General features: G+C 49.9%; 1 protein-coding gene across 6 annotated transcripts in view; it reads left to right on the top strand.

Annotated features, from left to right (window-relative positions):
- Positions 1-13,463, top strand: part of VWA3B (von Willebrand factor A domain containing 3B) — a 275,643-nt gene that overhangs the window by 34,203 nt on the left and 227,977 nt on the right. For all 6 annotated transcript variants that reach the window (XM_089326031.1, XM_089326030.1, XM_089326028.1 and 3 more), the window contains exons 6-7: positions 6,570-6,739; positions 11,377-11,492. In XM_089326031.1, the coding sequence (XP_089182157.1) occupies positions 6,570-6,739; positions 11,377-11,492 (286 nt within the window). The remainder of the gene's footprint in view (positions 1-6,569; positions 6,740-11,376; positions 11,493-13,463) is intronic.

Genomic DNA, 13,463 nt, shown 5'->3' with positions numbered 1-13,463 from the left:
GCCTTCTGCCTAGAAGACAGCTTTGTTGATCTGTTTTTGTCTCAGACTCCCTTCCATTCACCTGACAGGCACAAGTCAGTTTAGTTTTGGGGGTTTTCAGATCTTACTCACTGGGAGACTGAGTGGGTGAATTAGATCCAGACGCATTTGATTCTATAAGGAACCTTGGTGCTGGACTGTAGGCTGAAAGCCTGGCCATATCACTCCATGAACTTAGCATTACAGTGATTTCCCTGTACTGATTCAAGCAGGCATCGACTCTTCATTCTTGTGCTCCTAATGCTGAATACGAGCTCTATAACTATGTGTTAACCATTGAAGGGATGGAAACAATGTTGATATTCCTGAGTGTGGGAGCTGGATGTGGGTCTCAGGGATTTCCATCCCCAAGCTGTGGCACAGATTTGTGTGTGTGTGTGTGTGTGTGTGTGTTTTAAATAACATTACTCTTTTAAAAGATTTTTAAAATTTATTTGAAAGGCACAGTTACAGAGAGGCAGGGAGAGAGAGAGAGAGAGAGAAAGGGAGAGAAAGAGAGGGGGTCTTCCATCTGCTGGTTCATTCCCCAAATAGCCACAATGGCCAGAGCTGAGCCAATCCGAAGTCAGGAGCCTGGAGCTTCTTCCGGGTCTCCCACGTGGGTGCAGGGGCCCAAGAACTTGGTCCATCTTCCACTGCTTTCCCAGGCCATAGCTGAGAGCTGGATCAGAAGAGGAGCAGCCAGGACTTGAACTGGCGCCCATATGGGATGCTGACCCTGCAGGTGGTGGCTTTATCTGCTATATCACAGCGCTGGCCCCCCAGATTTGCATTTTGATCACTGAAGGCAGGTGGTCAGTGTGGGACCAGGCAGGTGAATTTTCTGAGCCTTGTGGATCTCCGGTAGGGGATGGGGACAGGGACCGTGAAGCCTGAGAGGTCAGAAAGTTGGCAATGGTCAAGGGTGTTAGGAGGGATCTGAGAAGTGAGCTGGCTGAATACTTACAGGGAATGGTCACCACCATGAAGGAAATCAGGAAATCAAAATGGCCCGTACCAGGAAAGGGCTGTCACAGATGCGGGAAGTGTCTGGAGGATAGAGCCCAAGGCCTGGTGTTGGCTAAAAATATTGTAATGCCCAAAGCTGTATGAAGAACAAGACAGAATTTAGGTAGAACTGTCGCTACTTTTCTGGCTGACTTTCATTTTTGCTTCCTTGAAAATTTGAGGTTTTTCTAAGCTGAAGGCCCAGGGGTGAGAGAGAAGATTTGTAACAGGCTGGTGCAGAGGGCAGCCAGGGTAGAAGCATCCACTTCTCATGTGTTTCTCCCCCAACCCCGACGACAAAGGTCAAGAAGTCCTCGGCTGGGCAGAATGCAGGTTACAGTGTGAAACTGCAGAAGTAATGGTCCGGACACAGTAAGACATTTCAAATGAAAACCTAGAGGCTTGACACTATTTTTTATAGTGTGAAGCACAAGAGTTCCTGCCTCGAAGTAAGGAAGCTCAGTGGAACCCATGCATTTTTACTGCATTTAGTGCACATCAGCATTTAGGGAGACGCTGGTCAGTGATGAAGCTGCTCCTGGCCCGGATGCTGCTACTGAGCCTCAAGACTAGCCCTTGCCCTCAGGAAGCTGACAGGTACTGGTTAGGAGGGGACTCCCACGAGGAAAACTCCCCTAAGCTGCACAGTCTCCAGGACCCAACTTCTGGTTCTTGCTGTTGATCAGGAATAGGAGCCTAAACCTCTGGACAGTGGGAGAGTCTCCAAAGTGAAAACAGTGCCTGCCTATGGTCACCTTCTTTGTCACATGATCTTTATAAACACTTGTTTTTTATATTGTCTTTATTTGAAAGGCAGAAGGAGATCTGTCCGCTGGTTCATCCCCAAATGCCTGTAGTAGCCAGAACTGGGACAGATTTGCCACATGGGTGGCAGGGAGCCAACTACTTGAGCCGTCACCTGCTGCCTCCTGGGGTGGGTATTAACAGCAGGCTGGAGTCCCGAGAACGGGAACTTGAACCCGGGTGCTCCTCTGTGGGAGGCAGGTGTCCCAAGTGGTACTTTAACTGCTATGCCAAATGCCTGTTCTGGTCCCACGATCTTGCTTTCACCGTTCTGGGATTCATGTCCGTCTCTAACAGGTGACCAGCCTTGTAGTGAGCTGGCACAGCGTAGTGGTTGAGAACAAGGCAGAACTCATGGTGTTTGGTGGCTAGGGTTTACTATCTCCAAGACCAAGTCAACCAACCTTCCTAAGCCTCAGTTTCTTATTCTGTAAACTGGGTGTAATAACAATAATTTGTACTCCATAAGACTATTATAAATATTAAATGAAATAATTTATCATAGCTTATCATCTTGTAGTAGATAACTATAAAACCATTTTGCTTTAAGAAGCATTTTGTGGGGCTGGTGTTGTGCCATTGCTTGTGCCGTTGCTTGTAACACTGGCATCCTGTATGGGCACTGGTTTGGGTCCATTTCCAATCCAGCTCCCTGCTAATTGCCTGGGAAAAGCCGCGGAGGATGGCCCAAGTGTTTTGGCCCCTGACATCCAAGTGGGAGACCCAAATGAAGCTCCTGGCTCCTGGCTTTGGCCTGGCCCAGCTTTGGCCATTGTGGTCATTTGGGGAGTGACTCAGAGGACGGAAGATATCTACCCTCCTCCCCACTGTCTCTCTGTCTCTGTCTTTCTCTGTAACTTTGACTTTAAAATAAATAAGCAAAATTTTTAAAGATTTTATTTATTTATTTGAGAGGTAGAGTTACAGATAGTGAGAGGGAGAGACAGAGAAAGGTCTTCTTTCCATTGGTTCACTCCCCAGATGTGCCATTCTAAAGCCAGGATCCAGGAGCTTCTTCTAGGTCTCCCATGCAGGTGCAGGGGCCCAAGCACTTGGGCCATCTTCTACTGCTTTCCCAGTTCACAGCAGAGAGAGCTGGATAGGACGTGGAGCAGCCAGGTCTCAAACCGGTGCCCATATGGGATGCTGGTGCTTCAGACCAGGGCGTTAACCCACTGCACCACAGTGCCGGCCCCCTGCAAATCTTTTTTAAAAAAGAGTTTACATATTTATCTTCCTATTTGTCTGAATGTCATCATGTGAGCAGAAACGCAGTGTGCCAGCAAGTGCGAGCGCAGTTGGTGGTCTCAGTGCAAAGTGTGTAGTATGGATAACTGAGAGCTGCCTGCATGCATAGCACTTAAGAAGATGAGTCATGAATTTAATGAATAGTGAATAATGTCAAAGCCTTAGGAAAGGAAAGGAAATCCTGACTCACACTTGACTGCAGCAGTTTTTGGTTTGATATAATCTCAAGGGAAAATAATTTCTGCACAAGGAGTCAGATTCTTGGGTCACTGCCAGAGCAAAGAAGCCTGAAGTGCAGCAGAGAAGCAGTGGTGTCAGAAGCGCTGAAAGCCCGCCTAGAGATAGAGGAGAGGACTCCAAAAAGCTCATGGGAAAAGATGCATTCATTTTGGTTATAAACAGTTTTGAAATCCTTGTGTAGTTTTTTCATAAAATGCATCTCCCATGAACTTGTCGAATACCCCTGGCCTGTTCTTGCCTCTCCCAGAAGACAACCCGTGTCTGTCCCCTGTCTTGGGCCATGTGTCATTTTTTATCCTTATGATGGGATGCACCTGTTCCCATGCTACACTTGGGCACTGACACAGCTAGGAAACTCTAATGAGCAGCAGTGTGGCTCAGTGAAAGCCTCTTTAGTACTCAAGGTAGTGTCACACAGCAGGAGAAGAAGAAGAGGCGATGCCTGTGCTGGAGGGACTTAGCAGCTGCCTAGAATGGTGTCTCCAGGACACTGTTTCTTCCTTCTTTCTGTTTTCTTTTCTTCTGCCTCCCATTGACTGCATTCTTCAGTCTTGAGCTCCTAAGAAGGTGATTTTTAAAACCAGGAAGCTGAAGTTGAAAGAAAGAGGCAGAGGGGTGTGTGTGTGTGTGTGTGTGTGTATGCGTGTGCGTGCTGGGGCAAGGGCTTTTCTGTGCCTAGATAGAGGAGGGACGCTGATGTAGCCTGGACTCCACTCCCACTCTGGCCTTCTCCTAACTCCTAGCCTGGGCCCTGGGCCATCGCTGCCCATACCTGCCTCCTTGGGTGCAGTCTGTCCTGTCTGTTGCAGACAGAGCCTCCTGACCAACTGGGAGCCAGGTGGGGTCCACCGCTGTCTCTGCCAGGTGAGTTTAAGTTGTAGGTTTGAAGTTGAGGTGAGACCATTTATTGACTCTAGCTCTTGGGGATTTGGGATGAAAGCAAGGTGAAGTTCGTGAATCCGAAAGGGCTAGTGACATCTGTCCCTCCAAACACAATGCACTTACTGGTGTTTCTTCCCCAGTTATCTGTGGAAACAATCAATTAGAACATTTTTGGGACTGCAAATTCATGAGGACTTTAACAAATTAATAGAAAATGGAATTAAAAGGAATTTACTTTTGCATAGCAATTTTTTGAAATCTATGCATAGATTTTTCATAATATGCATTTTCCATGAACTCTGTTGAGACTCCTCATGTGTATTCCCAGTTCTCCTGCTGTTTACTTTCTGAGATTTCTATAAATTCACATACATGTTAGCATAAGTCATTTTGTTAAAACTCAGTCATGAAGAATAAAGCATATTATCTCCCTTTTTACAAGTGAAGAAAGTGCAGTTAGATCACGGGTCCAGCTGACAGATCGCATTAGTGGCAGAAGAATAAAACACGGTGGAATAGGCCGGTGCCGAGGCTCACGAGGCTAATCCTCTGCCTGTGGCACCAGTACTCCGGGTTCTAGTCCTGGTTGGGGCGCTGGTTCTGTCCTGGTTGCTCCTTTTCCAGTCCAGCTCTCTGCTGTGGCCCGGGAAGGCAGTGGAGGATGGCCCAAGTGCTTGGGTCCTGTACCTGAATGGGAGACCAGGAGGAAGCACCTGGCTCCTGGCTTGGGATCGGCGCAGCACGCCAGCCGTAGCAACCATTTTGGGGGGTGAACCAATAGAAGGAAGACCTTTCTCTCTCTCTCTCATTGTTTAACTTTGCCTGTCCAAAGAAAACAAACAAACAAACAAAACTACGGTGGAAGGAAATCCTTGAGAAGAACAAAAGTAATGGGGGATGGAGGGTGTTGTCACAGGGACCCTTTAGATGGGTTTATATCACTCTAAATAAAGAAGTAAGCATTCTTTTGAATTGTCTCCTACCTGGGTGTGGTATGCATTTCCCACAGTCATTGGTTTAAGATGGGGTGGGACATGGCTTCCAGTAAAAAGTTTAGGGGTTGCTCATTCTCTCATTCTTCTCTTGGCCTGGTGTGGTGACAGGCAAGGTCCAGTGGTATACCTGGTTCCTGGCTAGTTGTCTACAGTTAAGATAGCATGTTCTTTCTTTTTTAAGATTTTATTTATTTATTTGAGAAGCAGAGTTATAGACAGAGAGAAGGAGAGACAGGGAGAGAGGTCTTCCATCTGCTGGTTCACTCCCCAAATGGCCACAATGGCCAGAGCTGGACTGATCTGAAGCCAGGAGTCAGGTGCTTCTTTTGGGTCTCTCACATAGGTACAGGGGCCCAAAGAGTTGGGCCATTTTCCACTGCTTTCCCAGGCCATAGCAGAGAGCTGGATCAGAAGAGGAGCAGCTGGGACACGAACTGGCACCCATATGGGATGCTGGCACCCATATGGGAGGCTTAGGCTACTCCGCCACAGCACCGGTCCCCAACAGCCAGTTTCTTTGTGAGATGAGACCACAGACAGTAAACCAACTGGGAATAAGCCCTCCTTTCCGGGATGGATGAGTTTGCATTGCAGAGTGCTGGCACTGCCACTGGAAATGGCTCATCACTTCCTGCTTGCACTAGCTGGGCCAGTACTTGCTTTGTTTCTTTTTTTTGTTTTTAAGATATATTTATTTATTTGTTTGTTTTTTAAAAAATATGTATTTATTTATTTGAAAGGCAGAGTTACAGAGAAGTGGAGGCAGAGAGAGAGAGAGAGGTCTTCCATCCGCTTGTTCACTCCCCAGATAGCCACAATAGCTGGGTCTGCACCGATCTGAAGCTAGGAGCCAGGAGATTCTTTCTGGTGTCTCACATAGGTACAGGGGCCCAAGGAGTTGGGCCATCTTCCACTGCTTTCCCAGGCCATAGCAGAGAGCTGGATCGGAAGTGGAGCAGCTGGGACTCGAACCGGCACCCATAAGGGATTCCATCACTGCAGGTGGTGGCTTTACCTGCTGGCCCCTTCCTTTGTTTCTTGACTTGAAAATAAACACGTCTAACCCGTATAATGGATTTGTGAGCCCAGAGGGAGCTATTTTCCAAATCTCCCAACCACGTTCTTCTCATGCAGTCCCTAAGATTAGAGCCACTCCAAGGAACCTTCTTGGCACAAGGCTTTGAATGTCTCATTTCCTGGCTCTGCCTCCCAGTTTTGTCACACAGCATCAAGCCATGTTGCCATTATTTCTGCCCACCTTTGAAAAATCAAGAGGTAACTTCAGAGAAAGTCTGTTGTCAGCGAGTCCAGGACAAACCTCGGGAAACCTGGGGAGTGTCAGGGAGGTGATCTGTTGGTGCCACTGTTTTGCAGATCGAATCCATTTACTACTTTGTGGTGGGGGATGTTCCTGAGAAACCCAAGGAGCTTCTCCTGCAAAGAGCTTTGGAGATTCCGTGTCCAGTCTACACAGTGTCCTTCAATGCCAGAGGAGAAGGCACTATGGCTTTCCTAAAGGATCTGAGTGCCAAGACCCACAGCAGGTAGGCAGGAAACATGGTCTTGAGTGACAGCAAGGGGTCTCTGCTTATACAGGATCAACAGTGGGTCTTAGATTCTTTGGGTTCTTCTTAACCCATCTGCTGCCTTGTTCTTCCCTTCTTTCCAATACAGCCTTTCTTCTCTGGGCATCTTTTCTTCTCTATCTTGTGTCAGTCATGCCTGTTTATTTTCAGTAATTCTGAGGCTTTGCCATTTTGAGGGCCTGACCCGAGATGAACTGCTATTCCCAGAGCTAGCCAGGTCCTAGAGATAGCAAAGGTCCTGCATAGGGTACGACTCCCATGTGCAAACCAGCCAATCCCAGAGCCTGCTCCCTCAGTACAGGCTGCCACACTCTCAGCCACTATCCTCCACTCTAATCAAACAATTCTAGACAATCCTGCACCCCAAGGCCCACTGAGACTATTCAGATCAGCCAATCCTAACCCTGTGTTTTCTGCCTCACCTGTTCCTTCCAGTTGAAATCACCGTAAGGGCTGTGTCTCACCTCCATCCTCTACCTCCTGACCACAAAACCACTGCCCTGGTGTTTGCCTGTGTGGCCCCCTGTGGTACAGCCTGATCCTGCTCTTGAAACCTGTTAATCTGCTTGGGCTGCCCTAACAAAATGCCACAGGCTGCAGGTGGGGCACAAGCAACGGGAAATTAATTTCTCACACTGGTGGAGTCTTGGAAGTCCAAGATCAAGGCCAGTTGGGTTTCTGGTGAAGGCCATCTCTGTGGCTTCTAAACAGCTGCTTTCTCACTGTGTCCTCACGTGGTGTGGAGAGAGAGAGAGGGAGCGCGCGTGAGCTCTTTGGTGTCTCATTCTCTTCATGTAAAGTTACTAATTCTGTGGATCAGAGTGCCCCCTGCCCCCATTGTGGCCTCATTTAACCTTCACTGCTATTTCCCTTTAGGCCCTTTCCCCAAATACAGTCACATTGGGAATCAGGCCCCAATATAGGAATTTTAAGTGGGAGACGCAATTCAGTCCATAGCAACGGTAAGTAATAAACTCTCTTTTCAATGGCAAAGTCCCCTGATGCGCTGGCTTCGCCATAGCTGAATAATAATAAAGGCTGCATTTTCTTTTTTATTTATTTATTTATTTGACAGGTAGAGTTAGACAGTGTGAGAGAGAGACAGAGAGAAAGGTCTTCCTTCCATTGGTTCACTCCCCAAATAGCTGCTATGGCCGGCGCTGTGCCGTTTCGAAGCCAGGAGCCAGGAGCTTCCCCCTGGTCTCCCACGTGGGTGCAGGAGACCAAGCACTTGGGCCATCCTCCACTGCCCTCCCAGGCCACAGCAGAGAGCTAGACTGGAAGAGGAGCAACCGGGACTAGAACCCGGTGCCCATATGGGATGCTGGTGCTGCAGGCAGAGGATTAACCAAGTGAGCCACGGCTCCGGCCCAAGGCTGCATTTTCAAGCATAAATTGCTCCCTTGGCTTGTATATGTGTGAACACATGGGTCTCTAGGGGAGAGAGGCCAGCTCCTTCTGTGGTTATATGGAGAACTGCCAAGTCCTCTCCCAAGTTAGTCTGTTGGAAACAGGGACAGGGTCTGCCCAGGGCACTTGTTCTCCAGTGCAGGCGCTCGCTCACTGCAGGGCCCCGAGGAACCTGTTCTTGAGACGGAGGCCTGGGCTTCATCTTGGAGGGTGATTCCACCTAATAGGGGGAAGCTCCGGAATAGGCATTTTAGTCAGCCAGTGTGCGTAACTGCCCGGGGAGCTTCCTAGCAATGCAACGTCCATGGCCATAAGCCCAAGGTCTGAGGTGGTCCAGGAATCTTCATTTTTAACCTCTGGGGATTCTGAGGGCCACTGCTCTGGCCACTGTGAGAGCTCTTTGAGATTTTTTTTTCCCTGTCAGGTACTTGGCTTCGATTCTGGGTTCCTGAGCCCCACAGAAGACACAAGGGGGTTCCCTGCCCCCCACCCCCTTTGCCTGTGGAGAGAGAAAAAGGCACAACGGGTAGGGCCACTTCTCTTGCTGGTCCTCTGCTCAGCTCTTGCTGGGGCACAGGAGTAATGACGTGCAAGAGAAGCTGCAGTTCTGCTACTGACTTAGATTGTGCGCTGCCTGGGGGTGAGTTTTGCAGAAAGGGAGGAGGTGTAGGCATGCCCTCCTGTGCATGCTGTGGGCCTTGCAAGCAAGCCCAGCCCACAGCCAGAGGTGGTCCCACCTGCTCCCCTCCCTGCCCAGGAGCTCCAAGGCTCCTGGGTGCTCTCCTGGTGTACTCTGGGCTTTGGGCCCTAGCTGAAAATAGTTATTGTCAATCTGGAAGTGGTGTGTCCTGGGAAGCTCAGCTCGTGGGAGGCTGCCTCAGCCTAGTGGCCTTCAAGCTGGACTCTGGTTCCTGTGTGCCTGAGCCTGTGTCTGGTGAAACCACCCAGCTAGGACAGTGCTGCACTCCACAGACTCCAGAGAGCCTGTCCCACTGGTCATTTGCCTCAGCACCAGGGAAGCTGCATTAGCCAGAGGAAACTTCCAGCCGGTTCTGTTTTCTAATCTGGAGAACAGATCATAGAGTGGAAAGCACCAGGAGCCTTTGCACTCTTGTTGTGGGGCCTCCCAGGACAAACCTCACGCATTGGCCCTCATTGCAGGGCAAGGAGGCCATGGGAGGGAGGGAGGAGCTGGCTGTTTCTGTCCTCGATGAAGCTCCTATAGGAGGCGGGCGTGGCCAGGCTCAGAGTCCACTGCCCACAGGCTGTCTAGTTCGTTGCCGTGAAGTTCTTCTCCCAGTCTTACCTGAAACCTTTCAGAAGTAAGGCTGGGCTTTCTGTGGCTCTCATGAGCCTCCTAGGCCTCTGTTGCCATTTGTTTGCCCTTCTGTTCATCCCAAGCTGGGTTGCAAGATTTTCTGAGTTAGTGATGGGCAACAGGCAGAAGAGGAATTCCTCTGCACTCTCAAGACAATCTGAAGGAAGTGCCATGCTGTTATTTGCTTTCTGGATTCTAGTGACATGGCTTCGAGGCTGCAGCTTCGCCCATCACGCTGTGCGCTACGCTGGCGCTTGTACACACAAGTGCACACACGAGTGTACAGGGCATCCTGTTAAAGTGCATAGTCTGACTCAGCAGGTTCAGCTGGGGGCCTGGAAACGTGTATCTGTAAGCAGCTCACAGGCCTTGCTGCTGCTGTGGCTGCTCCTTGGGCCACACTATGAGCAGCAGGCCCCTAGAACTTGCCCACACAGGGGTTCTTTTCATTCGTGCTTCAGCCTGAATCCTGGAGAAGTTCAAGTTGACTGAAGCCCGTCAGCAGTAGGCAGGTCAGCCAGTGCTGCTGGTCTTACCAGCTTTCAGCACTGAGCCCGTACTGCTAATGGGAGCTTTTGGGGCCCCTCATTATACTCCTGGCTTCTCAACACTGTGTTGACATGATGGAATTCTAGGAACAATAGAAATCAGGGCCAGTGCCACGGCTCACTAGGCTAATCCTCTGCCTTGTGGCGCCGGCACACCGGGTTCTAGTCCCGGTCGGGGCGCCGGATTCTGTCCCGGTTGCCCCCCTTCCAGGCCAGCTCTCTGCTGTGGCCAGGGAGTGCAGTGGAGGATGGCCCAAGTGCTTGGGCCCTGCACCCCATGGGAGACCAGGAGAAGCACCTGGCTCCTGCCATCGGATCAGCGTGGTGCGCCGGCCACAGCGTGCCAGCCGTGGCAGCCATTGGAGGGTGAACCAACGGCAAAAAGGAAGGCATTTCTCTCTGTCTCTCTCTCTCTCACTATCCACTCTGCCTGTCAAAAAAAAAAAAAAAAAAAATCAGAGGAGCGCAGAAGCACAGGGTCAAGAACTGCCACTTGGTTGAGCTAATTACCCGCTAGTGAAAAGACATGTCATCAGTTAAAATCCGAAGTCACTCTCTGTATTCTTCTGCTTCTCTGTCGCTATGGAAATGACAAGGCACAGGGAAGAGCAGTGGACACAACTAAGATTAAGATGCCCGTAAACACTTACATGTGTATTATAGCACTGTTCACAAGTGCCAAGATAGTGATCAACCCAGAAGCCCTTCGATGGATGAATGGGCAAAGAGAATGTGGTATATATGCACAGTGGAGTATTAGTCAGCCATAAAAAAGGATCCAATCCTGTCATTGCAGAGACATGGAAGGAGCTGGAGGACACTGTGTTATGTGAAATGAGTTAAGCACAGAAATACAAGCACTGCATGATCTCACGCAAAGGTGGAAGCCAAAGATGTTGATCTCATGGAAGCAGAGGATGAGTGCAATAGTGGTCCTCAGTGCCTGGGTACGGGGGAGAAGCTGAATAGGAGGAAGAATATTCTGCAGCACAGTAGGACAACTGTGCTCAACAGCGATTATATATTTCAAATAACTAGTAGAGAGGATTTTGAATGTTCCTAACACAAAGAGATGATGACTGTTTGGGGTGATGCTAATGCCAGTTACCCTGATCTGATTATTACACACCATACACATGTGTTAAAATGTCACACTGAGCTCCATAAATACTTAGGATTATTATGTGTTGGTTAAACATTTTTAAAAAATGCTTGGTCCCACAGAAGAGCCAATTCGCAGTCCCGGGAGAATTAGCAGTGTTGTGCAGATTCCTCTGCACCAGCCTCACGTTGAACTCATGTTGAACTTCATGTTTCAGATTCCACGCGTTTGCCGAGAGGTCAGAGTGTGTAGACTTTCCTGCGTCCCCCACGGAGGATGGTGACAGTGTGATTACTTGGAATTCCAGGAAACTGAAAGGAAAACTCCCTCCAGGTACCTGGAATCCAAAAGAGGCAGTGTGTATATCCTTAACAACCGTGATGCTTGTGTCATTAGAATGAAGTGTTGGGGTGGGCGTTTGGCATAGCAGTTCAGACACTGTTGGGGCACTCACATTCCATATTGGAGTGCCTGGGTTCAGTCCCGACTCTGCTCCTGATTCCAGCTTCCTGTTAATGTAGACCCTGGGAGGTAGCAGGTGATGGCCCAAGTACCTGGGTCCCTATCACCCATGTGAGAGACCTGGGATGAGTCCCAGGCTCCCAGCTTCCCAGTCACTGTGGGCAGTTGAGGAGAGAACCAGAGCATGGGAGCACTCTCCCCTGCCCAGGCCTCCCTACCCTCTACCCACCCCGCCCCACATTCATTGAGTCTCAAACAACTTAAAAACATTTTTTTTAAAAGACACAAAGTACTAGGTAGGGATTACCCGTCTCTTCATTATCAGTGTAGTACAAGGGCAGAATTAATGGAGGTTAATGGTGACTTTGTCAGCTTAGTCACCAAGCGTTGAGTTTATTGCCCAGGGAAATGGTCTAAGTGATGTGAGTTTACTGACTTGGGAATCTTTTGGAGATGTGGCCCGAGGCGTGGCTATACCAGAGTTCGTTCTGGGCAGTGCAGATGAGCTCTGCTGCCTGGGTTAGCTGGGGGGTTGGCTGGGAGGCTGCCGCGAGGATGCCAGCAATTCTTGGGGGTGGGGTGGGGGCTTCTCTGCTGTGCTTCCTGTGATGAAAGTGGTACTTGTCGACTGACCTTCCTCCTTGTGAGGGCCAAGGCTGGCTGCACAGGAACCTTTAGGGGAGCTGGCTGAACTTCCCCTTTTTATCCAGGCACAGAGACTGAGGTCACAAAGTCCGCGAGAGGTAGGGCTCTGACTCAGGAGTTTACTCAGAAAGCCGAGAGATGGGAGTTTGTTTGGAGCTGATGAGTTTGCCGAAGACAATGAATAAATACCAGCGCAAAAAGGAAGGAAGCAAGCTACTGTCTGATGGTTAGGTGCTGTGGCCCGGCGGACGGTTAGGACTTTGAGTAAGCCCTCCCCACCTCCACACACCTGCTTATTTCTTGTTCTTAGAGCTCCAGCGTCATAGTAAGGCAGGGATGACTCTTTGAGGGTAGAGAAGCTACAGCACGTAGCAGCTTGAAAGATCCCTCTGCATACACAGTGAGGTTGCGGAGGCTCCCAGGAGAAGCGCACTGGGACTGAAAGGAGGCAGTCGCACTACCAGGCCAGCTTGTCCGATGGAGATAAAGACAAGCGTTTGGGTTCTGAAGCCTATTCGTGACACCTGCTTTATAGATTCAGGGTCATATTGTCCCGGAGGACAGCATGGGAGAGGGTCCTGTGCAGATAACGGGCACTTCTTTAGGTAACTGACATCTATCTCGAGGGGATTTGAGAAAGTGCCAATTGATAAGCAAGATTTGTGTTCATCTAAGAAAAAAATCAATTCAAGATGTTTGCGGGCCGGCGCCGCGGCTCACTAGGCTAATCCTCCGCCTTGCGGCGCCGGAACACCGGGTTCTAGTCCCAGTCGGGGCGCCGGGTTCTAGTCCCAGTCGGGGCGCCAGATTCTGTCCCGGTTGCCCCTCTTCCAGGCCAGCCCTCTGCTGTGGCCAGGGAGTGCAGTGGAGGATGGCCCAAGTGCTTGGGCCCTGCACCCCATGGGAGACCAGGATAAGTACCTGGCTCCTGCTTTCGGATCAGCGCGGTGCGCCGGCCGCAGCGTGCTGGCCGTGGCAGCCATTGGAGGGTGAACCAACGGCAAAAGGAAGACCTTTCTCTCTGTCTCTCTCTCTCACTGTCCACTCTGCCTGTCACAAAAAAAAAAAAAAAAAAAGATGTTTGCCATGCTTATTGAAAGAAAGTTATAAGATTAAGCCTAGGGGCTGGCGCTGTGGTGGAGCTGGTAAAGCTGCCATCTTCAGTGCCGGCATCCCATACGGACGCTGGTTCAAGTC

This window comes from Oryctolagus cuniculus, chromosome 2 (genome assembly GCF_051225735.1).
Source record: "Oryctolagus cuniculus isolate XC-2025 breed Fujian yellow rabbit chromosome 2, ASM5122573v1, whole genome shotgun sequence".
Lineage (NCBI taxonomy): Eukaryota > Metazoa > Chordata > Mammalia > Lagomorpha > Leporidae > Oryctolagus > Oryctolagus cuniculus.
Note: the sequence above shows the minus strand (reverse complement) of the source record. Positions and strands in the feature narration are given on the sequence as shown.